At 34.4% G+C, this 12,888-nt stretch overlaps 1 protein-coding gene across 1 annotated transcript in view; it reads left to right on the top strand.

Annotated features, from left to right (window-relative positions):
- The window catches only part of SNTG2 (syntrophin gamma 2), a 208,223-nt gene that overhangs the window by 190,005 nt on the left and 5,330 nt on the right, over positions 1-12,888 (top strand). The window contains exons 16-17 of the mRNA XM_062489722.1: positions 6,570-6,662; positions 10,686-10,796. Coding sequence (XP_062345706.1) covers positions 6,570-6,662; positions 10,686-10,796 — 204 coding nt within the window. The remainder of the gene's footprint in view (positions 1-6,569; positions 6,663-10,685; positions 10,797-12,888) is intronic.

Genomic DNA, 12,888 nt, shown 5'->3' with positions numbered 1-12,888 from the left:
CAGCCTTCAAGTTCACCTCAGTCTTCCTACAGGAACACAATTCCCCGTGGAGTAAAATTCACTTCATCCCACGTGTACATGTAATTATAATATCTGAATGGTGGTTTAATGCCTAATCTCAGTGATGCTGAAAGTTTCTGAAAGAACAGTCTATCCAATGAGTGCTCTACTAAGCAAACCATTTTTTCAGTTAGCTGCTACAATGTCATGAGCATTGCAAATTCAAAATTACAAATAGATCAGATAGTTACTTCAATAGGTGACTTAAAGGGAAGTTTCAAGTCAAGCAGTATCCTGAGAAAGCCAGCACTTAAAGCATGGATGTATTAAACCTAGGTATTATTTTCTAAAGCACTGAGCTAGTTCCACTTTTACTAAAATAAATAGAAGCTTTCACTGAAATTCAGTGAAAATATAACGAGCCATCATTTGAGTCCTTTGAAAAATCTTACTTGTACTGCCAGAGTGTCTCTTGCATATATGCTGAACCACAAATGTGCATAAATGTTTTAAAAAAAACAACTACAATGTCTTCTTGAAATAATCAGATTACAGTGCCATCTTTTCTAAGAGAATGCACTTTTCATATTAATACCAGCAAGGTATGCAAAAAAAGAGTCATTTTAGGATTTTAAGATGTAATTCCCTTGGCTCAGCAACAGCAGATCTTGAAGGAATATATAAGATTTTTAATCAGATCTGGTTTGTTTCAAGGGAGTGGTTTTATTTGTATCAATTTATAATTATCAACATTCTTTAACTTTTTAATTGTGACATGACAAATTTCTTAAAGGTATGGGCAAATAAGTGGATCTGCCACAGTTTTGAAGCGAAGATCATATTCATTTGGTCACTCTCACTGAAATTATTTCACTGATCCTTTTTTACTGATATCTGGAACAGGAATAGACCTGAGTTTTAGGAGTCTGTTCTAGATGAAATTTCTGAAAACTCATGCTTTTGGTGAATGACAGATTTCATTGTTGCTTCATTTTCTCATATATAATTGTCAATTCAGAGTGGCAATGCTTTTGGTGTACTTTATAAACAAGTTCTGAAAGTTTTGTTTGTTTTTTTTTTGTTTGTTTTCTAAAAAAAATATATATAAAATATTTTGCTCTAAAATAACAGGGTTTTTTAAATATAAGAAAGTCAAAGCATCTGCATTTTTAATTCAACAATTCTGCTGTCTCAAAGTGTTTAAAAAGCATTTCTGTTTAGCACTAGTAATTCTTTGCAAAAAGACTCTTGAAGTTTTTGCAGGCTGTGTTCAGATTTAAGGGGTTTAATTTTGCCTTCTAGTACTCTATGTGTGCGCTGATATATATTTCTCAGCAAAACCATAATAATTCTGGTTGCTCTTATCTTCATTTTCACATCCTGCTTGGATTTTTTTAATGCTAAACATGAAATTTTCATAATGACTTTTTTTTTTTTTCACATAACTGGTCCCATATTAAGGCTTTTACCAAACTCTATGTTTTTGTAAATACACTGGATGCATTAAGACACCTTATGACTCTCACTCCTGTATGATTTAGAAGCTTGTAAAAAGCTGCTGTATAAAGTCTTAATGCAAGAATCTGTGTTCCAAACCATCTGCTGTTGGTATAATTTTTTCCCTCCCTGTTACTGTATCTTAAATGCTGGTGTGCAGTACATTATTTCTAATGCTGAATAAATGAACACATCATTTAGGTCCTTCTCTCTTTCAGACATTTAAGTTTCTCTGAAAAGTCCTACAAAATTTCTTCCAGTTTCTACTGACATTGATTGAAAAACAAAGAAAAATATTAAATGCAATATGGGGAGGGATTTGGTCTCAGAAATAAAGAGAAACAAGTAGAAGTGATATTTGGAGAATGCTAAAATTTTATCAGTTCAAATTGGCAATGCTGGAGTCTTCTATGCCAAAAATATATTCTTTGGATTCATAGCATAATTTAATTTTAATGTAAATACTTTTCCCAAGAAAAGGCAAATTTTCAGAAATATTTTAGCATTTTTTACAGTGATGGCATATTATTTCCAAACAGAGGCATAGCACATATTTTAACTTAAAGTGAGTAAGTGAATACAGTACGCAGTATGTGCACTGCATGGCTATGGCTATTGCCTAAATGCTGTGCTGTCTAGTTATAATTTAGTTTTAGAATGTGTGCGTTAAATTCTGTATCACGAGTATAGTGAGAAATAATGTCTGTGTTCCCATTTACATGTAATAAACCTTTACAGCTCATCTTAGAGCAAATGTATATCTATATCTAGAAAGTAGTTAACAGTATAGCAGGGAAAATACATAGTTCAAGCAGGAAAGTGTAATGGTATTGCCAACTTTCCAATTGCTTTTTAGAAAATAAACAAGCAAAATCATGTGCATGCCCAATTTGTATTCACTTAGACTAGAAGGTAGATATTATTTCTGTATTTTGGCTGATTAAAAAACACTAAAATTCCTGCTCAACAGAACATCGCTAAGTCCAAAATTAATGAATATATTGCATATTGGTGCTGTAGTTAAGCCAAAATTAGGTGTCCTCAACAATTGTGTGACAATAATTAACTGCAATGTAGCCAATCATCAGCTGAATTTTTGAAACTGTAAATCTGATGAGACCTTAGAACCAAGAGCATTAGAGTCATAAGTAATCTCCTTTAAAATGAATATACACTATGTAATTTTTTCTGTGTTACACTTAGATGAGCAACATCACTGACTCTCACTCCTTAGAAAGCTTACTTGCCATGAACTTAGGAAAAAATGACTGAAAAGGCTGGTGCCCTGATTCTTAAAAAATTGTGTTAAATGGTATTTTTTCCTAAGAGTCTTTGTTCATGATCTCAGAATGTGCTATCTCAACAGGCAGTTGTTAATACTCTTGATTTTAAAGAATTTTAGTGAAAAACGAAAGCAAGTTGATCCCCTATTTCATGGACAGAATGCAATCCCCCATCAGAGTAATATTATGGACTCTATGTCTTCAAGAAAGAATCCGAGGTAGTACACTGGATGCCTGTGGCAGAAATTGGGCAATTTTAAGCTCTACATCTAAAGCATTGCAATAAAGTCATATTCCACAAAAATCTATTGCAAAACTTCTGTTGCATGTCATGATTTGTTTAGAAGCATTTGGGCTGCCCAGTCCCAGAAGAAACCAAAGGTACTTATGGCTTTAGCCTACATGGGAGACCCATGTGTGTGGAGAAATCAGAAAACCTCTCACAAATCCTGGGGACCTGTGCTCTTCCTTCTGCCATAATACTACAGCTTAATGTGGACAAGGACACCAACACAGAGAAGGAAACTGAAGAGCAGGGTTCCTCTTTGTCCTTGCCTTTCCTTCCCCTGACATCTGTGTTTGGGCTGCAGTGATGCTTCCTACCCACCCAGTCTTTGTGCTTCAGCCTCATCACAGCCTTGTGACTTCCCATGAAGTGATCCCTTTTTCTGCTTGTCCCTCAGGCTTTGTCTCTCACGCATATCTGAGGTATTGTGCTCTCCTCTCTGAGTGGAAATAAGCCCCCCTTGCTGTCTTTTCCCATGCATTCATTTTCCAGTTTGAGTGTTTACTGACCTCTTGTCTTGGGTACCTAACACCTATAAACCGAGTTCAAAGCCCTTCTTTCTGTGTTAGCTGATTTGTTTGCAAACACATTCTCTCCCATGAGGGAAAGAGTCACAGTAACTTGTAACCATAAATGCTGGTTTTAGAATTAATTGGCTCTTCATTGTTTATATTTGTACTGTCTCTTTCTGTTAGAGAGAACCTTATATTAGTCTTTCTACTGAAGCAAACTGTCCCTTGTCCTTGCCCTTTTGTAAAAACTGATGAAAAAGACCTGTGACATTATCAAGTCCAACCACACTGACCACCACCTTGTTAACTAGACCATGGCACTAAGTGCTATGCGCAGTTGTTTCTTGACCACCTAACATAGTTCAAAGCTGAATTATTTCTGGGAAACCTCTGTCTATGGAAAAGAGAGTGGGTGTATATGTGTAGTCATTGTAAGTGTTAAGCCCTGTCAGGGTCTTGGAGGACAGATGCCAAAGCCAGAGACAGACAAGAGTCATGTTTCTGATCAGCAACAGGAGGTGTGTCTGAGGAATTCTGTCATAAATGTCAGATACACTGACCTTTTGCTATTTGAACACTGATGTTACCAACTTCATGATCTTTTCATGAGCTAAAAGAATATGCATTGAGATAATGATGCCTGAACATTACACAGTTAGAAGTTTTGTAATTGTCTTTTATTACAAATATAATATTCTGTGGATCGTTCTGTTGGTCAGAAAACATTAGATGCTTGATCTAGGTTGTATAGTACAATTTTCTTACCTACTGCACTATGAAGCCTGTTCTTCCCTTTTGTTTACACTGTGATTTAGCAAGCTGGCTAATTAATATTCGGTGCTTTTTTATGCACTTAAAGACAGCTGAACTTAGATATCTGATGTTAAGTTTCCATGTAAACAGTTGTAGATAGCCAAGAGTGATCACAATTGCAAGTTTATGGGAAGCTTATTCCAAAGGCAAAAATGGAAAGGAATAAGGCTCTGTTCTAGTGTTAATGAGTCAAAATGAAGGTCTTTACCATAGACCTTTCTGATAAACTGTTCAAAATCACTGAGGAGATGCCATGAGCAGATTTTTAAATTTATATGGCAAAATACAAACTAATTCTGTTATGAAAAAAACTCTGAGTCTGTTTTATAATTAGAAAACACATATCTATTTTTAATAACAGTGATAATTAAACATATTGTGTTTTTCTCTAGTATTTGTGAATAATTCCCAAACTGTTTCCTTTATTTCTGAATATTGAATATTTTTAAAGAATTCCAAGCTCATTTGTGCATGGTTCATTTTTTGTATTCACCATTTGTGGCTGAGCAATTAGATGCTTACCCATTAGGGGAATCTAAATTTATTCTAGTTTTAAAAATTGCTTTGCTCAGTCAGAGCTCAGCTAGTATGACCTTTTTAATTGGAAAATAATGGAGAATAAGTTATGACTGGTGCTTAATGCCACCTTTTAATTACTGAATGAAATGTAAGGATATGTAAATGTCATTCTAATTGAAAATCAATCACTGAAATCTTTTAAATGCCAAATAATATGATCTTGAACACCAGTGAACAAATTAATTTATTCAGAAGTATTATACATCTCCATTATTGCAGAGATGATTATAATACTAATCTGCACTTATGAACTTATATTACTCATAGCCCTTTCAAAATCCTTTTAAAAATGTCATAATTGTAACTCAAAAATGCTTATTTTAGTATAACTAATTATTTTTATTAATACTGGAGAGAGGGAACCTTTGCAATAATCCAGAAGTTTTAGACTATACTAATTTTTTTTTTTAATCCAATTAAAATGGCAGTTTGCATTTTAAGCAAGTTTTATTAATGCTTTCAGTCTCCTTTAGGGCATTCTTGTGTGTAAAAGGTTTTTATTTTTAATTGAAATAAACTATCCAGATACAGAACTTTAGTGTAAACAAATGTCTAAGCATGAGGCAACATTGAGATTTATGATATACCAATGATGGTAAAGTAATGCTTCCTTGGAAGAAACAAATAAATCCAAATTTCATAAGGCACAAGGGTGTAACCTTAAAAATGGCTGGTAAGGTGTGGCAAGGAAAGCCTGGAGAAAGGATCTGATCTCTGCTGCTGCTGAAGGCAATGGTCTTTTTGCTATTAACTGTCTGTCAATGGTGAATATCATCAGGCTGCTCCCTATCACAGCAAATCTTGTTCATATCTTTTCAGAATCTGCCATATACCTAAGTTAGTGAGCCTTAAAAATGCCTGGAAAGAGTTAACTGACTTTTTAGTATAAGGCTAATTCGTAAGTTTAACCAGAAGTTCTGAGTTTTGTTAGTAGAACAGACTTTTTTCCTTTCTAATCTGAAAGGTTATAATAGAATTGGTGTATAGATAGCTGTGTCTAGCAAATATCAGTGCTAAGGTGTGATAGCTGTTAGGTCTTACTATTAAATTACATTAAATAACACGAACATAGTTCTGCCCTGGCATGTCACCAGACCCAAATTAAAAAGCATTGTAAAATGGAAAGATTCTCTACAAAGTTTAAATCCTATGGAGAGGTCAAGCAGATATAATGCTTTTCTATAATTAGATTGCAATGACTAAACATTTAGGCACTGTTGCCTGCACATTTGCTGGAAGTGATATCTGAAGTCATTAATAGCTCAGGTCTAAGCAGTCATCCAAAAGTTTAGAGTAGTCAGATTTGGTTTTGTTTGTTCTGTGTTGTGTTTTGCAAAGATTGGTTTTCAAGAATATATTAACTTTGTAAAAGAATGACTTGAAATATGAAAAACCTCCATGTTTAATGTCTAGCTGACAGATGTGACACTGATTTACAGTCAGAAGTTTTTGACCATTTTCAAACATCGTAATATAAAGCAGTACCAGTGCTATCAGCTGAGTGTCTTCCCAGCCAAAAATACCTGCATAAAATATTATCTTAATACAATGATTTACAGTGATGGTTGTCCTCTCAAAACCCATACCTTTTTTTTTCAGTCTAAAACATATATGTGCAGTTGGCAAGGGGATACTCTGTGTTTCACAGTCGACTTTGCTCTTGGATTTACCTGTTTTGACAGTAAAACGAAGGTAAGAATAAAAGAAAAGGAAAACATAACTATGTATTGTTTTACAGTTATTGAAGTTATCATCTATTGCGCTTTCTTTATGTTTGTGTCCAGTATTTACTCCTCCAAAATTCCATACTATTTATTTATTTAGCCCTACTGAAATATAGTCAGTTTGGGACTTGGAAGGGGCGATTTTAGTTGAACAGCATGTAAAGACACATTTTGGAGAAAGATATAAAAAAGTAACTTTCTTTTCAAGTAATAAAAGCAAAGGAAGGTTATATTTAGCAGAGAACTTGGTTTGTTATAATGAAGAAACTTCAAGATTTAGAAAAGATTACTAGTCATGGAAAAAATGAGATGCTACCTGATTCAATTTGTTTTGAAGCTACAGATATAATATTATTCTTCCATCATAAGAAATTCAGGTCATGTCTAAAATAAACAGAATAAAGGCAAATGTTTTTCAAAGTCACAATCTGAAAGATTACATGCAGTTATCTTGCAAAACAGTGGCTATATAGAAAGTGCCTACAGGGAGTGGTTAATGACACATGCCAACTTCCAACCCTGTCTATAATGCTATTATTATCTGTATAATTTAGTGGTATTTTAATGTATATTATCCTAAGTGGATTTTAACATTTTTTGGACAGTAGAAGTAAACATATATACAAAAAAAATGTTTCTGTATTTATAGAAATGTGCAGTAGAAGGTCTGCCTTCTTATATTTTTTTTAAACTTCAGTCAGTCATTCTGAGAAAAGAAGGAATACACTGCATTTTGAAATACTGATGCAGGATCTAGCTTTTGCATGGTGGCATTTTGTGAGTTTGGGGCCAAAATGCCCCAAAATTTCAAATCTATTGAAATCGTAGTGCAGAGAAATAATACCCAAAATTGCATCAAAATTTAGATTAATTAAGTGTATCCCATGAAGCATGATACAATTTCAGAAAGTACTTTTGTATACCCTTCCCTCCCTGAGGTGATCCTGCATTCTGGAATCCTGCTTCTTGCACAATTTTACACACTTTGCATGTAAACACAAATTAACTGTAAGAAGTGATCTCTCTAGCCTGTAGAAAGGGTTTCTTTTAAATGTGAAGAATGATTGCATGTACTCCCACATTTAAAATTATAACCTTTCTCTATTAATACGTATTTGTGTCACAGTACCTACCTTCAGTATGGATAATGAGGAGGATCTAGATGAATCATTGTTGCTTACCTAAGAAGAACTACAGAATACCAGCAGATAGACTGATCGCATTGTTAAACAGTAAAAATTCTGGAGAGCTCAAGTACATTTACTCTTCATCTGTGTATGAGATGGAGATGTTCTCTGCATCCTCAAGCCTGAGTGAGGCAGTAATGGGTGACTTCTGCAATTCATCTTACTTCCCATTATTGTCACCTACGTTTACTGGGTTTTCCCATATGCATAGCTATTTCAGAATATTTCTTATGAATGGAAAAAAAGATTCTCAAACTGGTCAAGCAATTAACAGTTCATTAGGGATATAGCAATTTTACTGAATAATCTATTTTTTCTTTGTGTTAATGAAAAAATTAAGGTATTCTATTGATGCAAAGAATGCTCTCACACCCTAGCAGGTTTTCAAAGAGGATTATTAAAATAAAGGCCAGTCCCCTCTCTGCTCTATAATTCTAAATTTGGATCTCAAATTTTGGGCAACCATCTCATGTACTCATTGAAAAACATTCTTTTGTACACTTTGAAAAACAATTTTAAAAGGGCCTTCTTATTACAAATTCTGAAATAAAAAGCTCAAGAATTGTTGTTTTGGAGTGTGGGGGGTTGACCCCAGCTTCCTCCTGAGCTGGGCAAATGAGAGGAAATATAGCCAAAGCTTGTGGGTCAAGATAAAGGCCAGGAGAGGTCACTCACCAGTGACCATCGTGGCCAAAACAGACTCCACTTGGGCAAATTAGTTTAATTTACTGCCAGTCAAATCAGAGTATGCTAATGAGAAATAAAGAAAAAAAAAAAAAAAAACCCAAGCAGATCTTAGAACACCTTCCTCCCACCTTTCTCTGCTTCCCAGTTTTTTTTATCTCCTCCTCTCCAGCAACACAGGCGGGTTGGAAATGGAGGCTGTGGTCACTTTGCCACATATTGTCTCTGCCCCTCCTTCCTTCTCAGAAGGAGAACTCCTCACACTCGTCTTCTGCTCCAGCATGGAGTCCCTTCCACATGAGACAGTTGTCCAGAATCCAGCATGAGTCCTTCCCATGGGCTGCAGTTCTTCATTAACTGCTCCAGCATGGGTGCAGTCCTTCAGGAACAGCACCTCCTCCCCCTTCTTCACTGACCGTGGTGTCTGCAGGGCTTTTCTCTCCCATATCCTCACTCCAGCACAAGAAATAGATCTTAAACTTTTCTAGAACAGTTCCTTTTCCTGCATATTCTATTCCAGGCTTAATTAATTCTTTTAGGCTTTTAATTAATTCCAGGCTATTATCCCTTTTTGGCCCATCACTGAGATCCGTCTGTAGCCTGCATCTGCTTTGTAGAGATTCTTTTAATCTTGTTGGCTTGGTTGGCTTATCTTCCCCATCCTGTGCCTCCAGCCTCTCCTCCAATATAAAGGGATCCCAAACTATGCATTTTCTTCCATATTCCAGCACTCTCTATTTCTCATCTTTCCCACTCGGTGTCAACTGTTGCGAGAGATGATGACTCCAGTAATGCTTATTATTACTAAATTGTTCCTAAGTTCTTGATTCATCTCCACCTTAGCAGTTATATTACACAGCAAACATTCATCTATCTTGTTTAGAGCCAAACTCATTTAAGCTTTGAGCACTTTTCAGGTGGTCTAATTAGGCCCTCTGGACCTAGTTAAAATCTGTTTGTGAATGTAAAGTTTAAGCACCATCACAGTACTGTAGGATACTTCAGTTTTTCTTCATCTGTTGCATCTCTCTTAGAAGTCGATGACATTTGTGTCTGAAGGGAACCAGGAAAAAGATTTTTATTTATAGAACATACCATTTTAAACAATGACTAGGGTTCTGAAGACCACTGGCAGGACTGGTTTACTTAAAAAATATATATTTTGAGAAGAGGCGTGTTGGCAAATGGAACACTGCAAACTTTTTCCCATGTGTGCTTTTGAAATAACCTCCCAAGTATTTAAATTATGTTTCTTCAGCAGTGTCCAGACAGTGAAGCACATTTCAACATGTGCAGAGAATTTTCATTGAGATTATAGGCATTAAAGAAAACATCGGCAGAAAGTCTGGGTGTAGATTATTACCTTGTGTGTTTTTTTAATTACACATTTTCATGTGATGAATAGAAAACATTCAGATAAATACATAAAATTGTCTTGATTTCAAAAATAATTTCCAAATTTTGTTTTTACAAAATATCTCCATAAATATTAAAGCATATCTGTCAATCTACAATTTACCAACACCAGTAAGATGCCATGCATAAACCTGAGGGAGACCAAGAAACTTAGAAGTCATATATTTTACAAACCATTGTGTAATGTAGAATACATATTTGTGGTTTCTGAGACTATGTTTAATAATAATATTTTTGCATTTCTATAGCTTTTTTTGAGAATTTCAAACCACATTTCACACATCAGAAAGTTCAGCTTTGCAATAACTGTGTAAGTCCCAATTATCTACGTTATGCAAATGAGCCCACTGAAATATGAAAGATCAAGATATGGCATGGAATTGTGTTCATACTAAAACTGATACATGTATCCTCATGGATCTTTATGGAATTAAGCTTTTGCCATCTTTATGCTATGTAGGCAATTGAAATATTTATATCTCAGAGAATTTCAAAATTGTCTAATTAGTGAATTTTAATATTGCATCTTTTGCTTTCACAAAGGGTACAGAAATGTTAATTTTAACTTCTCTGCAAAGAGCCTGTTATCATGCACTGCATTACTGCTGTAGTGTTTTATTTTAGTAGACAAACATTGATCATCATTCTATAGTTCTAGGTAAAAACATGTAGCAGAGTCCTAAATCAAATTTCTTTTTCTTTAGAATGTGCTGTGGAGGTTTAAATTCTCTCAACTCAAAGGCTCATCAGATGATGGGAAAACAAGAGTTAAGCTGCTTTTTAGAAATCTAGACACCAAACAAATTGAGACAAAGGTAAGCAACATCCTCTTTTTCAATTTAGTTAAACATGACATGAAATTACTGTCAAGGCATCAGAAGTCCCATTTACTGGGACACATATATGGTGAACACATCACAGCTTATCCTTTTTTTCCGATTCTTTAGAAACTCCATAACAAACAGAAACAATGTAATACCCATAGGTTTATTGCACTATTTCTACAAGCCTTTTATTCTCTTATGATGATATTTTACTGTTTCAGAAAGATAATTTCTCTGAAGTTATTCTGTCAACCTGAAGTAGATATGTCTAGAAACTGCATTTAAAAAATATAAAGTAAAAAAAATATGATCCCAAGCTTGCTTTTGTATAAAAAAAATAGACAGTTTTTCAGTTATGTGGTTTTAAAAAGAATGAGGAGAACTTTTGTGTGATATGACATAGAAGAGGAAAGTAAGAGTGTGGTTCAACTGGGTTTTGATTGACAAAATCCAGTGAAACAACATAAAAGTATCTGAAGAGCTATGAAAGTTTGTAAATTCTCTTACCTGGAGTTGTATAGTATAAAGTCACTTATAGAGTAATATTCTTCTATACTGATCATACACAAAGAATGTATGTTATCTATCCTTCTAATGTTTAAAATAATTGTATGGAAGAAGTCCATAACCTTCCTTATTTATCATAAAGTTACAGTACATGCAATGCATCTTTCTTTATACCTCCATATTAGTAAATATTTTAGTAAGGATGTTATCAGCAAGCTTGACCTGAGTTGCCTCTTGGCTCTACTGTAAAAGATATTATAATATCTGTCACAGAAGGTAAAATGTATAATAATTTGTCTAGTAGCAGGCCATTTCCACTTAATTTCTCACAGTAGTCCTTGGAGACAGGAAAGGGACTACTGTCTTCCTTTTACATGTGATCATCTGAGATTACATAACTTGTTTCAGGTCAGACAGGAAGGTCGTACTTGTGCATAAACTACTTGTGTATCTCTGTGCACTAAATCATTACATAGTCCTTGTGTGTGATTAGCCAAGGGCTGAAATACTATTGTTTGTAATGGAATTCTATTACTTTAATACTGTATCTTTCCCCTTCTGTTCTCATAAACAGAAATCTCATTTTAAGTTTTTATTATTATTATTTTTATTTTGCAAATTGGATTCTTTTTAATTGGTTTTACCTGATTTTACTATTTAGACAGAAAAATTTTAAATTTTAGCATTTTATGACAATTTTATTATCTGTAAAATTTTTATAAGTCAGGCCTCATGAGAATTTTGTTCTAAATTTTGTTCAGGAGACAGATTTGTTAAAACATTACAAATTATTCTTTTTACATAGCTCTAATGAAAACATCTTTCAGTTGGCAAAATTCACACAAATGTTTGTGAGATTTGAAAGTATTGGATGGAAGTTAATATGGGATTCACTCATACGGAATTCTTAATATCTATGTACCTAAATGTACACATGCGTTGTAAATGTTGGAAGACCCCAGAAGAAGCTCATTAAAAGGACAGAGGAAGACTGATCCTAAGTAGCTGAAGATCTATCAGCATTTCAGTGATAATACCTTTTACAACTGCCCCTGCAAAGTGCAATGTACGCACTAGGGTTTCACACGAAATGGGACTGGGACACAGCTGTGCAGCCTCTCCACTTCAGATAACTGGCATATATAATCAACTGCATGCCCACCACCTAAAAAGAATGATTTCTTAGACTTGAGGGTTACAGGCTGGCTGGAAAATGCCCAGCACTGATACCCATGGTGCAATCCGGTATTTGCCTCTGCTTATTGCATTGAAAGGGATAAAATGCAACCAATAGTGAGAAACAAAAAATGTTATCAAATAGGAATTTAATTTTTTCTGGTTAAATGAGATACTGTGTACTAAAGTAAGATTGATGCAGAGGACTTACATTCCCTTGGCAGAAAACAGAGTCAAGGTTGAAAAAGAATTTTCCAGACTATGTTCTAATTTTATATTATTATTAATTCTTGGGGGTAAAGAAAAAAATCACATTTGGGAATTCTATATTTGTGTCTTGTTTATCAGCTTGATGTGATGTTTCTTCTTCTGTTTTGGTTTCTAAATTTTAAGTCAAGTA

Source organism: Cinclus cinclus, chromosome 3 (assembly GCF_963662255.1).
Source record: "Cinclus cinclus chromosome 3, bCinCin1.1, whole genome shotgun sequence".
Classification (NCBI taxonomy): Eukaryota; Metazoa; Chordata; class Aves; order Passeriformes; family Cinclidae; genus Cinclus; species Cinclus cinclus.
The sequence above is the reverse complement of the archived record's forward strand: the minus strand, read 5'-3'. Positions and strand labels throughout refer to the sequence as shown.